At 38.7% G+C, this 13,755-nt stretch overlaps 1 protein-coding gene across 1 annotated transcript; it reads right to left on the bottom strand.

Moving 5' to 3' along the window:
* Positions 1–7,411: 7,411 nt before the first annotated feature.
* LOC126061154 (olfactory receptor 151-like) lies at positions 7,412–8,341 on the bottom strand. The gene has a single exon (XM_049857475.1). It carries the CDS (start codon positions 8,339–8,341, stop codon positions 7,412–7,414), a length of 930 nt encoding a protein of 309 aa, XP_049713432.1.
* Between the last annotated feature and the right edge of the window lie 5,414 nt (positions 8,342–13,755).

The following is a 13,755-nucleotide window of genomic DNA, read 5'->3' as shown; positions in this document are numbered from 1 at the left end:
AACTCTAAAGATCACAGAATTAAAAATAGGGTCAACACTAGAAGCTCTGATACTTGGCCTAAATAGGATACAAATCATAACTAACAATGCACAAACACCAGAAAATAAGCTAGATAATTAGGATTGTCTAAAAATTAAGCACTTATGCTCACCAAAAGACTTCACTAAAAAAATAAAAAGAGAACTGAAAGAGCAGGAAAAAATTCTTGGCTATAACAAATCCGACAAAGTTCTAATCTTTAAAATCTATAGGAAAATCCAGCATGTCTACAACAAAAAGACAAATAATCCAATTAAAGAAAAAATAGGCCAAGGATATGAGTAGACACCACACTAAAGAAGACAATCTGATAGCTAACAGATACATGAAGAAATGCTCGTGATTAGAGAAATGTAAATAAAAACTACAATGAGATACCATCTCAACCCGAGATCACAGGCAAAAAAAAAAAAAAAAAAGAAAGAAAGTAACAAATGTTGAAGGACTGCAGGGACATTGGGATTCTTATGCGCTGCTGGTGCGAATGTAAAATGGTACAACTATTATGGAAAATGATATGGTGCTTCCTTGAAAAGGTAGAAATAGAAATACCATATGATGCAGCCATCCCACGCCTAGGAATATATCCTAGAGAAATAAGAGCAGCCACATACATAGACATATTAACACACATGTTCATTGGAGCATTATTCACAATAGCAAAAAAGATGAAAACAACCTAAGTGCCCGTCAACAGAAGAATGGATAAACAAATTATCATACATGCACACAATGAACTACTATGCAATGATAAAGAACAATGATGAATCTGCGAAGCATCTCATAACATGGATGAATGTGGAGGGCATTATGCTGAGTGAAATACGTCAACCAAAAAAGGACAAATAGTATATGAGACCACTATTATAAAAACTCATGAAAAGATTTACACGTATGCAAGTTCAAGTTGAAATGGAAGAAAATTAGAACAAGTTCATGAGAGCCAAAGTATGACCTTGAGTATATCCCACCCAAATTTAGAGACCTTCTCAAGAATAGATTTGACATTAATGACAGAAGACTAGAACGGATGTGCAATGACATCAAAGACATCAAACATGAAGAAAGCAAGAGGTCATTAAAAAGACGGGAAAGAAAGAAAATACCAAAATGGCTGTCAGAAGAGACTCTGAATCTTGCTCTTGAATGTGGAGCAGCTAAAGCCAAAGGAAGAAATAATGAAGTAAAAGAGACAAACAGAAGATTTCACAGGGCAGCTGGAGAAGACACAGTAAGGTAATAGAATGACACGTGCAAAGACCTGGAGATGGAAAACCAAAAGGGAAGAACAGGCTTGGCATTTCTCAAGCAGAAAGAACTGAAGAACAAATTCAAGCCTCCAGTTGCAATATTGAAGGATTCTATAGGGAAAATATTAAATCCACAGGATTCATCAAAACCAGATGGAAAGAATACACAGAGTCACTATACCAATAAGAACTGGTGGACTTTCAAACATTTCAGGAGGTGGCATATGATCAGGAACCAGTGGTACCGAAGGAAGAAGTCCAAACTGCACTGAAGGCATTGGTGAAAAAGAAGGCTCCAGGAATTGAAGGAATACCATCTTGGCCACCCCTCTACAGGGATTTTTTTAATCAAAAATTTCTTCTGAAACACTGCATAAAAAATATTTAGAACTGGATGTTGACTTTCACAGTGGGGAGAGATAATTGGACCAATTTCCCCAGACTCTTTCTTGGAGATTCCCCTGTCCTTTTCACTTGAGTGTTCTTCATGATCTCCGCCTGTCAGAATACAGACCTATGATAGTTTCTGCTTTTCCTCATGACTGGACAAATGACCATAAACTTGCAGCACTGTGATGTATCTTGACACAAGGTCAGGAGGTTCCTGCCAAAAGGGAAATAAATGTGGTGTGTTTCTAGAGAATTTGAATTATGGGGTGTTGTTTAATTATTGCCATCTCGTGGTACCCCACAGGGGTTACCTTTCCCCAGTTCCTTCAGCAGAGGCAACCTTTAACCTCACTACCCAGGATCACTGTTCTGCCTCTCCAAATCCAGACTGAGAAAGGATTCTCTTTTTTTTAATTTATTGTTTTAAAGACATAGATAAAACATTAGCCACTTCAACATTTTTCATGTGTACAATTCAGTGAGACCAATTACACCAACCATGTTGTACAGCCGTCATCAATTACCTGTTGATAACTTTTTCATCCCCATAAACAAAAACTCAATGCTACCCAAAAAATGATTGCCCCTTTTTCCTGTCTTTCCTGGCAACCACTATTAAACTCTGATCTCTAGATATTTGCCTAGTCTAGATATTTCATATTAGTGAGATCCTACAGTATTTGTCTTTTTGTGACTCACTTATTTCATTCAGAATAATGTTTTCAGGTTTTATCAATGTTGTGGCATGCATCAGAACCTCATTTCTCTTTATGGCTGTGTAATATTCCATTGTGTGTATATACCACATTTTGTTTAACTGTTGATAGGCATTTGGGTTGTTTCCACATTTTGGCTATTGTGGATAGTGCTGCAATGAGCACTGGTATACAGGCTTCTATTTGTGTCACTGCTTTCAAGTCTCTTTGGTATATACCTAAGAGTGGAATTGCTGGGTCATATTGTCCTATAGGGTTGCAATGAGTCGGAATCGACTCAATGGCACTGGGTTTCTGGGTTTTTTTTATGATAGCTTCCATCATGTTTAATTTTGGAGGAAAAATGTACCATTTCCACAGTGGCTGTATCATTTTTCATTCCCACCAGCCAGTGGGATCACTAGGAGGGTGCGAGGGGTGCAGATCTCATGCCCTGACATTGTCCCCAGGGTCGGTGGTGGCAGTGGGTGGGCAGGTGTCACAAGGGAGGGGCTGCCAAGGCCGTGGCTCAGCAGGGTTGGTGTCATTAGTAATCCCGTGCAGTTACTCATCACAACCTCCTTACTGCCACCCAGGAGAGGAGAGTGTTCACCTTGTCCAATGAGAGAGGGGAGGAGCTGTGGGGATCCACAAAGTGGGGGGGGGGGGCTGCAAAGAGTATGTCTGTGTGGCCTGGGGCTCTTACAGGGGATAAGGTGGGACAGGGTGGGCTGCTTTACTCATGGAGGTGGGGGAGGAGGGCTTTACCCATCACCCTGCCCACCAGGCTGGTGAGAACCTGAGTTACTGCACAGGGTGACACCAACCCTGGTAATGCCACTGCCACTAGCAATTGATAAGTGTTCTGATTTGTCCACATGCTTGCTAACTTATTTATTTTCAGTTTTTTTTTCTTTTATCTTAGTCATCTTAGTGGAATTGAAGTAGTATCTCATTGTGGCTTTGATTTGCATCTCTCTAACAGCTAATGCCTAAACCAAACTGATCACCATTGAGTCAATTCATGGCTCAGTGGTTAAGCCCTCGGTGGCTAACCAAAAGGTCAGCAGTTTGAATCACTAGCCACTCGTTGAAAACCCTATGGGGCAGTTGTACTTTGTCTTATAGGGTTGCTGTGAGTTGGAATCCACTTGATGACAACGGGTTTGGTTTGGTTTTGGTAATAGCTAATGATGTTGAGCATCTTTTCATGTGCTTGTTGATGAAATATCTATTCAGGTCGTTTGCTCATTTTTTGATTGTGTTGTTTGTCTTTTTCTTGTTAAGCTGTTGTTAGGTGCTGTCAAGTCAGTTCTGACACATAGTAGGTGCTGTCAAGTCAGTTCTGACACATAGTGACAATGAAATGAAACACTGCCTGGTTCTGCACCATCCTCACAATCGTTGTTGTGCTTGAGCCCATTGTTTCAGCCACTGTTTCAATCCATGTAGTTGAGAGTCTTCATCTTTTTTCAATGACCCTCCACTGTACTGAGCATGATGTCTTTCTCCAGGGACTTTTCCCTCCTGATACCGCAAAAAAAAAAAAAAAACCAAACCCAGTGCCTTCAAGTCGACATATATATATTTGACAAATGTATATTGGCATTACTATGTATTTCAATATAAATAAATTGTGTTTTATATCTTGTACCTTTTTACACAACACTGTACCTCTAAGGTCTATCCATGTTCCTATGTCAACAACTACCTCATTGTTTCACAGTCTTCATGATGTCCCTCCATATTTAACAGTCTACCCTCTAGATGATGAACAACTTTACCATACAAATAATGCTACAGTGAACATGTTTATACATGGCCATTTTATGGCCTGTGAGGGAATTCCTTTGGGATATATATCCTGCTCCAGGATTGCTAGATCCTGGGAGTACATACTCTACATTTCCCCAAATAATGTTATATTGCTATCCATAATGGCCAGAAGTGCATGAAGATTTTACATTCCTACATGTCTACCAGATCTAGTTTTTGCCAGTCTGGTAGGTATAAAGAGAAATCTCGTTTATACTTCTTTGACCAGTAATCCATTTGGACATCTCTCCATAAGTTTGGTAGCATTTTGGATTTTCTCTTATATTATTGCCTGTTCTTATATGTTGCCATTTTTTCTGTTGAGCTTTTTGTTGCTGACTTTCAGGATTTACTTGTATATTGTGGTTATCAATCACGTGTGAGTTTTAGACTCAACAAATATCATCTGCCATTCTATTATCTTTCTATTTCTATAGTGCATGGGGGTTTCTTAGCTGTGATGTAATCAAATTCACCCAAATTTTTTGCTTTATGAGTTTAAACTTTGAAGTTTTTAATGAAAAAAATCCGTTTTTCACCTTAGGTAATACAGACATTTTATTCTTCTGTAATGATTTACAGTCTTGGAAACTCTATGGAACAGTTTGACTCTGCCCTATACAGTCACTATGAGTCAGGATTGATGGCAACAGGTTCGGGTTTATTCCTTTATGAGGAGTTCGTCAATGCTAGATTTCTCAGTTCTAAGAGAGATCATGTAGGAGAAAATGGATATGGTGGACATTTTGGAATGACTCCATTCTGCACTCCTATTCAGAGAGGATGAAAATTCCAGAGGTGTTTTGCAGCTAGAATTCTGAGTGTGAATTAGTTTTTACTAATTAAATGCACTCATGTGAGCTTTGGGAGGTGAAAGTGAGGTGGCAACCATTCTTCAGCTGCAATTGCTGTTGACAAGCAAGGCTATGGAGGCCCATCTGTCTAGAATGTGGGTCTCAGTTTCTGTTGTTTATTTACCAGTTTTATGGATGTGAGAATCACTTTTCATGGTGGAGGTAGTGACAGCAGCAGTCGGAGTTTTCTGATCTCTAGGTCATATCTATTCTGGTGCCTCTTTGGACTTAATAGTCCAGTAGGGCTCCCTAATCCCTGCTTATCCAATTATTAAAAAACAAACTCAAAAACTGAGAATATAATATTCAGTATGGAATCCCTTTCTACTTGAGAAATCTAGAGTTATTTCACTTTTCCATGTCTGACTGATGAAATATAAAGCAAAGCAAAAAAAAAAAAAAAAAATCAAACCTATTGCCTTTGAGTAGATTCCAACTCAGAGCACCTCTATAGGACAGGGCAGAACTGCCCCATGGTGTTTCCAAGGAGCGGCTGGTGGATTTGAACTGCCAACCTTTTAGTTGGCAGCTGAGCTCTTAACCACTGCACCACCAGGGTTTCATAGTGCCCAAGATACTTAAAAATGACAAATACTGTTATAATATAGCTTCTAAAGCTATAACAATTAAAAGAATGTCTACATATCTTTTGCAGGGCATGGCCACTGATACTTTAATATGAATCTCTGATATTGTTCTAGGCAGAAGTGAGAAGACAATGTACCAAATGCCAATTGGATTTAGTGAGTCAGGTTGGCAGCAGAAGCAGATCGATCAGTTATTTAGGGAGGAACAAAGACTGCAGCAGTGCCTAATATCTCCTTGGTCATCTGGAATGAATTCCAAAATTTCAAAAGATAATTGAAAATGGAAAATTATAATTTGGATAAAGTATAGGCTGTGCAAACACAATATCAGCCAAGAGAACGAGGATAATGAGTTATGAGTTTGAATCTCAGTGTTGCAAGTTTACCGGCTATGTAAGCCTGAGAAATTACTTAGCCTCTCTAAATCAAAGCTTTCTCATTTGAGAAAATGAGAAAATTTAGTAAAACAGTTAGAAGACTTCCTAGGATTCATTAGTATTTGGTGGCATGATTTTGATGGTGGTGGCAGCAGTTAAGGGACCATTTAGAAGATCTTGGGTAGGAATAAATAGAGAGTAAAAGTAAAATTAGAGAGAAAGAGAAAGAAGAGAAGGGAGAAACCTAGTAGAGGAAGACATTTTGTGTTATTCCTTGGTGACTTTCAATTTCATCTCTATTTGTCTTGTATTTACCAAATGGCAAATTATGAGAATTGGTTTGGGTAATATGTTCTCTATAAAAAAAAAAAAAAAAGGAAATTAAATCAAATGTCTCTCTTAAAGTCATTGATGAAAATTTTAGATTTATATTATATTATAATGCAGATAGGTAATGTTTATCAGAGGGTCAGAGAGAGAGAAAGCTGATCCTAGGTGGAAAAAAACCTTGAACTTAGCAAGGCTGAAACAGAGCCAAACATGAAATACATGAAAGGGAAGAGAAAAGATGAGTGGATGCACTTAATCAGTCATGTTGAGAAACATTTGCTCTCAATCAATGTGTGTGTAAATCTTTACAGGACTTCCTGCCTATATTTATATCTCAGTTTTCAACTTGAGACAGAATAACGCCACTTGCAAACAGTCTTCTTCTTTGTGTTTTCTGCGTGGTGGCCTTCACCTCCTTCTTATTTAGACTGTCAATTTCTAGTTTAGCGTGGGGATCGCTGTGATGTAGCACGTGGAAGCCACATTCTTCTGAGCCAGTGAACTGACCTTGGATGGTTTTAAGTACATGAATGCAGCAGATCCATAGAACAATTCCATTGCTGCAAGGTGGTAATAATATTTTCTGTGTCAAAACTTAGTGGCGTCGAGTCGATTCTGACTCATAGCAACCGTATGGGACAAAGTAGAACTGCCCCATAGAGTTTCCAAGGAGCGCCTGGCAGATTCGAACTGCCGACCCTTTGGTTAGCGGCCATAGCAATTACCCACTATGCCACCAGGGTTTCCATTTTATGTATAGAAGATATTAATGAATGACTCTCAAACTCAATGCTTAAAGTTTAAAACTGAGCTTAAATTACAAATAAGTCAGTAAATGTTTAACAAAGGGCTCAGGATAGAGAGAATAGATTGCAAATAAAAGAAAATATGAACTTGAAAATAGCTGGTTGCAAATAGTAAGTCATGAGAGAGGGTCGGGAATAAAAGAGGAGAATGAGGGAAGACATTCACCAACCATGTAGGGGGTTGGTGTACCTCGTCCATGGTTGGACTTTTCTCTGGTGTTCGTAACAACTTACTTTTAAAACTGAGAAAGAGTGATAACATTTGCATTAAGACAGTTTTCTTCTCAGTGTTTTCTGCATGGCATCCTTCACCTCCTTGTTCCTCAGACTATAAATAAGGGGGTTCAACATGGGGATCACTGTGGTGTAGAACACAGAGGCCACATTCTCCTGGGCCAAGGAACTGGCTCTGGAAGGTTTTAGATACATGAATGCAGTAGATCCATAGAAGATTCCCACTGCTGTAAGGTGGGAACTGCAGGTGCTGAAGGCTTTGGACCTACCCTCTGTGCTCCTGATGTGGAGGATGCTGGAGAGAATGAAGGCATAGGAGACAAGGACTGTTGAACTGGTGACTGTGATGTTGAATCCAGCCAAAAAGAAAACTGTCAGCTCAATGTCATAGGTGTTAAAGCAGGAGAGCTTCATGAGGGGGAGGATGTCACAGAAGTAATGACTGATGAGGCTCTCACAATAGGACAGTTTTAACACGAGGCCTGTCTGTATCGTTGAGCCAATGAGCCCCATGATGTAGACCACAGCCACTAGCATGGAGCAGATTTGATGGGACATAATGATGTTATAAAGCAAAGGGCTGCAGATGGCAACATAGCGGTCATAGGCCATCACTGTCAGCATGTAAGCCTCGGCAACGACAAAAACAAGGAAAAAGTAGAGCTGTGACATGCACCCTGCATAAGATATGCTGTTCTTCTCTGACACAAAGTTCACCAGCATTTTAGGAGTATTGACAGAGGAGTAGCACATATCTACAAATGACAAATTGCTGAGGAAATAGTACATAGGGATGTGAAGCTGGGAATTCAGACAAATGAGCGTGATCATGCCCAGGTTCCCCACCAAGGTGACCATGTAGATCCCTAGAAAGAGGAAGAAGAGAGGGAGCTGGAGCTCTGGCCGATTTGTTAATCCTCCTAGAATGAATTCTGTCACAGTAGAGTGATTTTCTGCAGGCATTCTCCTGGGGTTGGAAGCCTGTGGGGCTGGGAGAGAAAAGCCCCATGAAAGGCTGTAATTCTCCTTAATGAAGCTGGTTTGAGCATTTGTCTCAAGTTTGGAGATCCTGGGCTGTTTCTATGATTGTTGGACAAATGCAGATAACACTACATTGGCCAATTAAACATTTTTCCTGTGTACAATTCAGTGAGAATTATTACATCAATCATGTTGTGCAATGAACACCAGTATCATTACCAAATTTTTCATCACCACAAACAGAAACTCAGTGTGTTTAAATAATGCTTCGGCTTTTCTGTCTGTCTTCTGTCTCCGGTTACTACTATTAAACTCTGATCTCTATACATTTGCCTGTTCTAGGTATATTTTCCGAGTGAGCTCATTTAATACTTGTTGTTTTGTGATTGGCTTATTTCGCTTAGCCTTATGTTTTCAAGGTTCATCCATGTCGTGGCATGGTTCGGATGAATTAATATTGTCAAGATGTCAATATTATGTAATGCCATATACAAATTCAAGACAATAATCATCAAAATTCCAATAGCCTTCTTTGCATAATTGGAAAAGCCAATCCTCAAAGTTATATAGAAATGCGAAGGGTTCTAAATAGCCAAAGCTATCCTGGAAAAGAAGAATAGAATAGGAGGACTCACACTTCCAGATCTCAAAACATATTACAGGCAATACCCGCGTTGTGAATGAGATCTGTTCATAAGCATGTCTTTAAGTCAAATGTGCAGGTAAATCGAACAGGTGCATAGAATTCACATTTAGCCTTACTTTAGTGCAAGAAAAGGCTTCAAGATTTTCTATTGATTTAAAAGCTGCATTGCAGCAAGGGAAGGTGATCATGAGGAAGAATTTGTTGCAAAAGGAGTTGGTTCAGTCATTTCAAAATGAGGGCAAATTTACATGACATTAAAGGGCAACTATAAGTTGTCTGTAATTTGGATGCTGGTAACATGGGGCTGCCTGTATAAAGCTACAGTTATCCAAACAGTGTGGCACTTGTATATGATAGACCTATAGACAATGGATTGGAATAAAAAATCCAGAGATAAGCGTACACATCTGTGGTCAATTAATCTTCCCCAAGTGTGTCAAATCCAACAAATAGGGAAAAGAATAGTCACTTTAATAAATGGTGTTTGGATAACTGGATTTTGACATGCAAAAGAATGAAAGTAGACCCATACATCACATCATATACAAAAACTAATGCAAAATGGATCAAAGACCAAAAATGTATGACCTAAAACCATAAAATAATTAAAGGAAAATATAGGGGTAATGCTGCGGGATCTAGTCTTCAACAATGGATTCTTAGATATGCCACCAAACTCCCAAGGAAAATAGATCAATGGGATCTCATCAAAATGATAAACTTCTAGATTCCTCATTGATGCATCTGCCCGTCACTCCTGCTGTTTACTGGGAAGACCAGCATCTGAGCAGTTCAAAGGTTATGAAGATAAGAGGAAAAGGGACCAAGATCTTGAAATTTTACCACTCGGTTTTTTCAAATATCCTAGACCAGTGGTTCTCAAAGCATAGTCACTGGACTAGCAGCATCGGCATTACCTGAGGCTTGTTAGAAATGCCAACTCCCACACCTTGTGCCAGACCTACTGAATCAGACATCCCAGGGGAGGGGCCCAAGCCCAACAATCTGTGTTTTAACAAACTCTACAAATGATTTGATGCAAGCTAATGTTTGATAGCCTTTACTCTAGAAGAAAGAAGTAGTAAATTTCACATTTTGAAGTTGGAGATGGGTTTTGCTGCAGAAATGAAATTTCCCTGTCATTTATGCCATTTCCAAATATTCACTGAATGTGAGCATTTGAATACCTATCTCAAATCTATGCAGTGTCAGGGTAACATGGCAGTTGCTCCTGTATCACTGAGTGGCAAGTCAACTGCTGCATCTGAAAAATGAAGGAATTAATAATATCAATTCCTAAGATGGTTGTAAAAATAACATGGGCGCATGCATATTTAGAAATATTTTTTTTCAAATATTCAGAATGTGTAAAAATATAAGTTGTCACTATGTGGCTGGAATTTGTACTTAGTTTTTCTTGGGGTTTGAGGGCCTAAGACAGTGGTTCTCCACATTGGCTAAAGTATTTAATAAGTATTGATGTCTGGGTCCCACCCACAGAAGTTCTGATTGAATTAATTCATCTGTGGTGCAGCCTGGGTATTGCCACATACTGTTGTCCACAGTAAGTGCTCAACCATTATTTATTATATTTTGTTATTATAACATTAAGATCGTAATATCAAAACCACGGCACAATTATCTCACTGGTGGTGAAGTCCTCAAACAAGAGACATGTTCTCTAGGGAGCGTGGATATCCATGTCTCTGAGGTGTATTTCTTAATATAAAAACTTAAATTCTCACTATTTTAATTGCTTCTTCATATTATTACTAACCCATGTGAAATGCTTTATAATTTACACATTTCTTTCAGAAGCCAATCTCACTAACTCCTCCCAAAACTCTTGGGTATGGGGAGAAATGTATTTAGAGCAGAATTCTAATTCTTATTTTCATACTGAGAAAACAGAAGTGTCGGACATTAAATGACTTGGACTTGAACCTCAAACGTAAACCTGTTCTCCTGATCATGAGCTTCTTCCCTTGCCTCTAGCTGATAGCCTTATAAATCTGCACACCTACAGCTCTGAGGCAAAGTAGTGGTTGAACATGCCTTATACTTGATCTCTTAGCATGAACATGATATATGAAAAGAGAGGGATGGTATATTATTTTTTTTTAATGCCTTAAAACCAAAGCTCTAAAAGTTAAGTTACCCAAGGTCATATAACCAGTAAGAGGTAGAACTGGTCTAAATCCAAGGACTTCTGAACATCAATCTGTTTTGTCTCCAGTAATCTACTTCGCTGGAGATAACTTTGCGTAGCATATTTTTGCTATTTAGGAAAGTTATTGAATTTTGGGGGTAGTCAGAGGAGGGATCTTATTGCTACTGTCTGATGCATTTTTTAATTACGAAGGAAATATAGGTATATTGTAGAAATACAAACAAGCCAAAACTACTTATTTGCAATAAAATATAAACACTATATTCTCACTACCCAGAGACTAACATTGGTAGTAAATATCCTCCTAGATTTTCTATGCATATATGTATACATACATTAATAAAAACATTTTATAACCTAGTTTTTCTGTGTAGCACTTTAAAAACGCATAGCCTCACTTGATTCCTCTAATAATTCCAGTACTAACTGTATTTCCTCATCTTACATGCAAGCAAGTCTTTTAATCCTTCGGATTGGTGTAAAGACAAGGACATGTGGTTGTGTTATAAGCTTTATGTGTTGAATTATTGGTAGTGAGGTATTTAATGTCATAATAACCAGTAAGATTTTTGAATATTATTTCCATTTATTCCAATGGAGAAAGAGGTCCCTGGGTAGTGTAAACGGGTAATATTCTCTGTTGCTGTCTGAAAGTTTAGTGGTTTATGTCCATCCTGAGGCACTCTGGAAGAAAGACTTGGTGAACTGCTTCTGAAAAATCAGCCATTCAAAGCCCTATGGTGCACAGTTCTACTCTGATACACATAGCTTCTCCATGAGTTAGAATCAACTCAATGGCAGTTGGTTTCACTACAAAGGAGAACACAATTTTCTTCCAGAAACAATAAATTTTAAAAAAGCTTACATATCTCTTGTATCCAATTTGAGTCTCCTGAAACAATAAGAAACATAGAAAATCCACTTTGAATCTACCATTACCAGAAGTCAAAATGCTTTACAAAGCAGTGCAGAGTGAACACAGTTCACTCAGTGCAGAACAAATATGAACGCCATTCCATAGGAAAATCTAGTTCTATCAGGCCATCAGATGCTTGGAATTTTTGCTGATAAGAACACAGCACTCAGAAAAAAGCATTTAGAGATGAACAGAAGCATGTTTGTAAATAGGCTGCATTAGAAACAGGAGCTGAACAAGGGAAAGATTAGTCCCAAGGACTAACGGACCACAGCTACCACAGCCTCCACCAGACTGAGTCCAGCACAGCTAGATGGTGCCCAGCTACCACCACCAACAGCTCTGACAGGGATCACAACAGAGGGCCTCAGACAGAGTTGAGAAAAACATAGAACAAAATCCTGACTCACAAAGAAAGACCAGATTACTGGCCTGACAGAGACTAGACAAACCCCGAAAGTATAGCCTCCGGATACCCATTTAGCTTATTAGTGAAATCACTACTGTGGTTCACCCTTCAGCCATAGATTAGACAGGCCTATAAAACAGAACAGGACTAAAGGGGCACACCAGCCCAGAGGCAAGGATGACAAGGCAGGAGGGGACAGGAAACTGGTAATACAGAACCCAGGGTGGAGAAGGGAGAGTGTTGACATGTTGCTGGGTTGGTAACCAGTGTCACGGAACAATATGTGTACTAATTCTTTAATGAGAAGCTAGTTTGTTAGGTAAAACTTCACCTAAAGCACAATAAACAAACAAACAGGAATTCATGGGAAAATATTTTTCTCATACAATTATTTTAAAACTTCACTTAAATACTTGTGCTGGCAAAAAATCGAACAAAGTCTCCTGCAACTTCTAGGGAAATTCTTGGTTTCAATAATCAGGAAATATCAGAAAATGAGAGAATAATACATACATATTTACATACATACTTAGTCCTATACTTACTCAAAGGGGCTGATACAATCTTGAAAAATGGGTCACCGAGACTGGGGGTCTTGGGATCTTTTTACATACATACAGGCAGAACCTCTCCTGGGAAGTAGTCGCTGCAGAGACTGGGGTCCTCATTATGGGAGCAATTAGAATCTTGATTTATACCTGTGTTGGGAATCATGGTTTTTGTTTTTCAGGTGTGATAACTTTCCTTTTAGTTGGGAGAGAGATTTTGCATGTTGGGAAGCTTAGTGTCTAATAGCAGTATTGTAATACTTTATCACCAACAGCCCCATCAGCATCACCACCGCCACACATCAGTCATTACCAACATTATCATCAGTGATGACCACCACCATCATCCGTTACTACTATATCGTCATCAGTTATTCATCATTAGGCACGATCAACTAGATTTGAAATGTTTATTCTACAGTGTTTTTCAAACAAATTCAAAGATTTTACTATAATGAACTGTATAGTTTCAGTAAAAGAATGTTAAATTTGTAAGAAATGTTACATTTTTCACCCCATGCTTCACCTGTAGACTGACAGGATTGAGTGACAGAGGTTGAAAGGCGTAAAAACGTAGGCTCTTGAGAGCTCTTAACTCATATATTTTCTCTCATAAAGGGAGTGTGTTCAAAAGAAATTTTCCTATTCAGTAATGTATGCGGTAATATATTACTGATAATATATTGCCAGTGAAGATTTTTAAATTA

Source organism: Elephas maximus, chromosome 17 (assembly GCF_024166365.1).
Source record: "Elephas maximus indicus isolate mEleMax1 chromosome 17, mEleMax1 primary haplotype, whole genome shotgun sequence".
Classification (NCBI taxonomy): domain Eukaryota; kingdom Metazoa; phylum Chordata; class Mammalia; order Proboscidea; family Elephantidae; genus Elephas; species Elephas maximus.
This window is presented reverse-complemented; position numbering and strand designations above follow the sequence as displayed.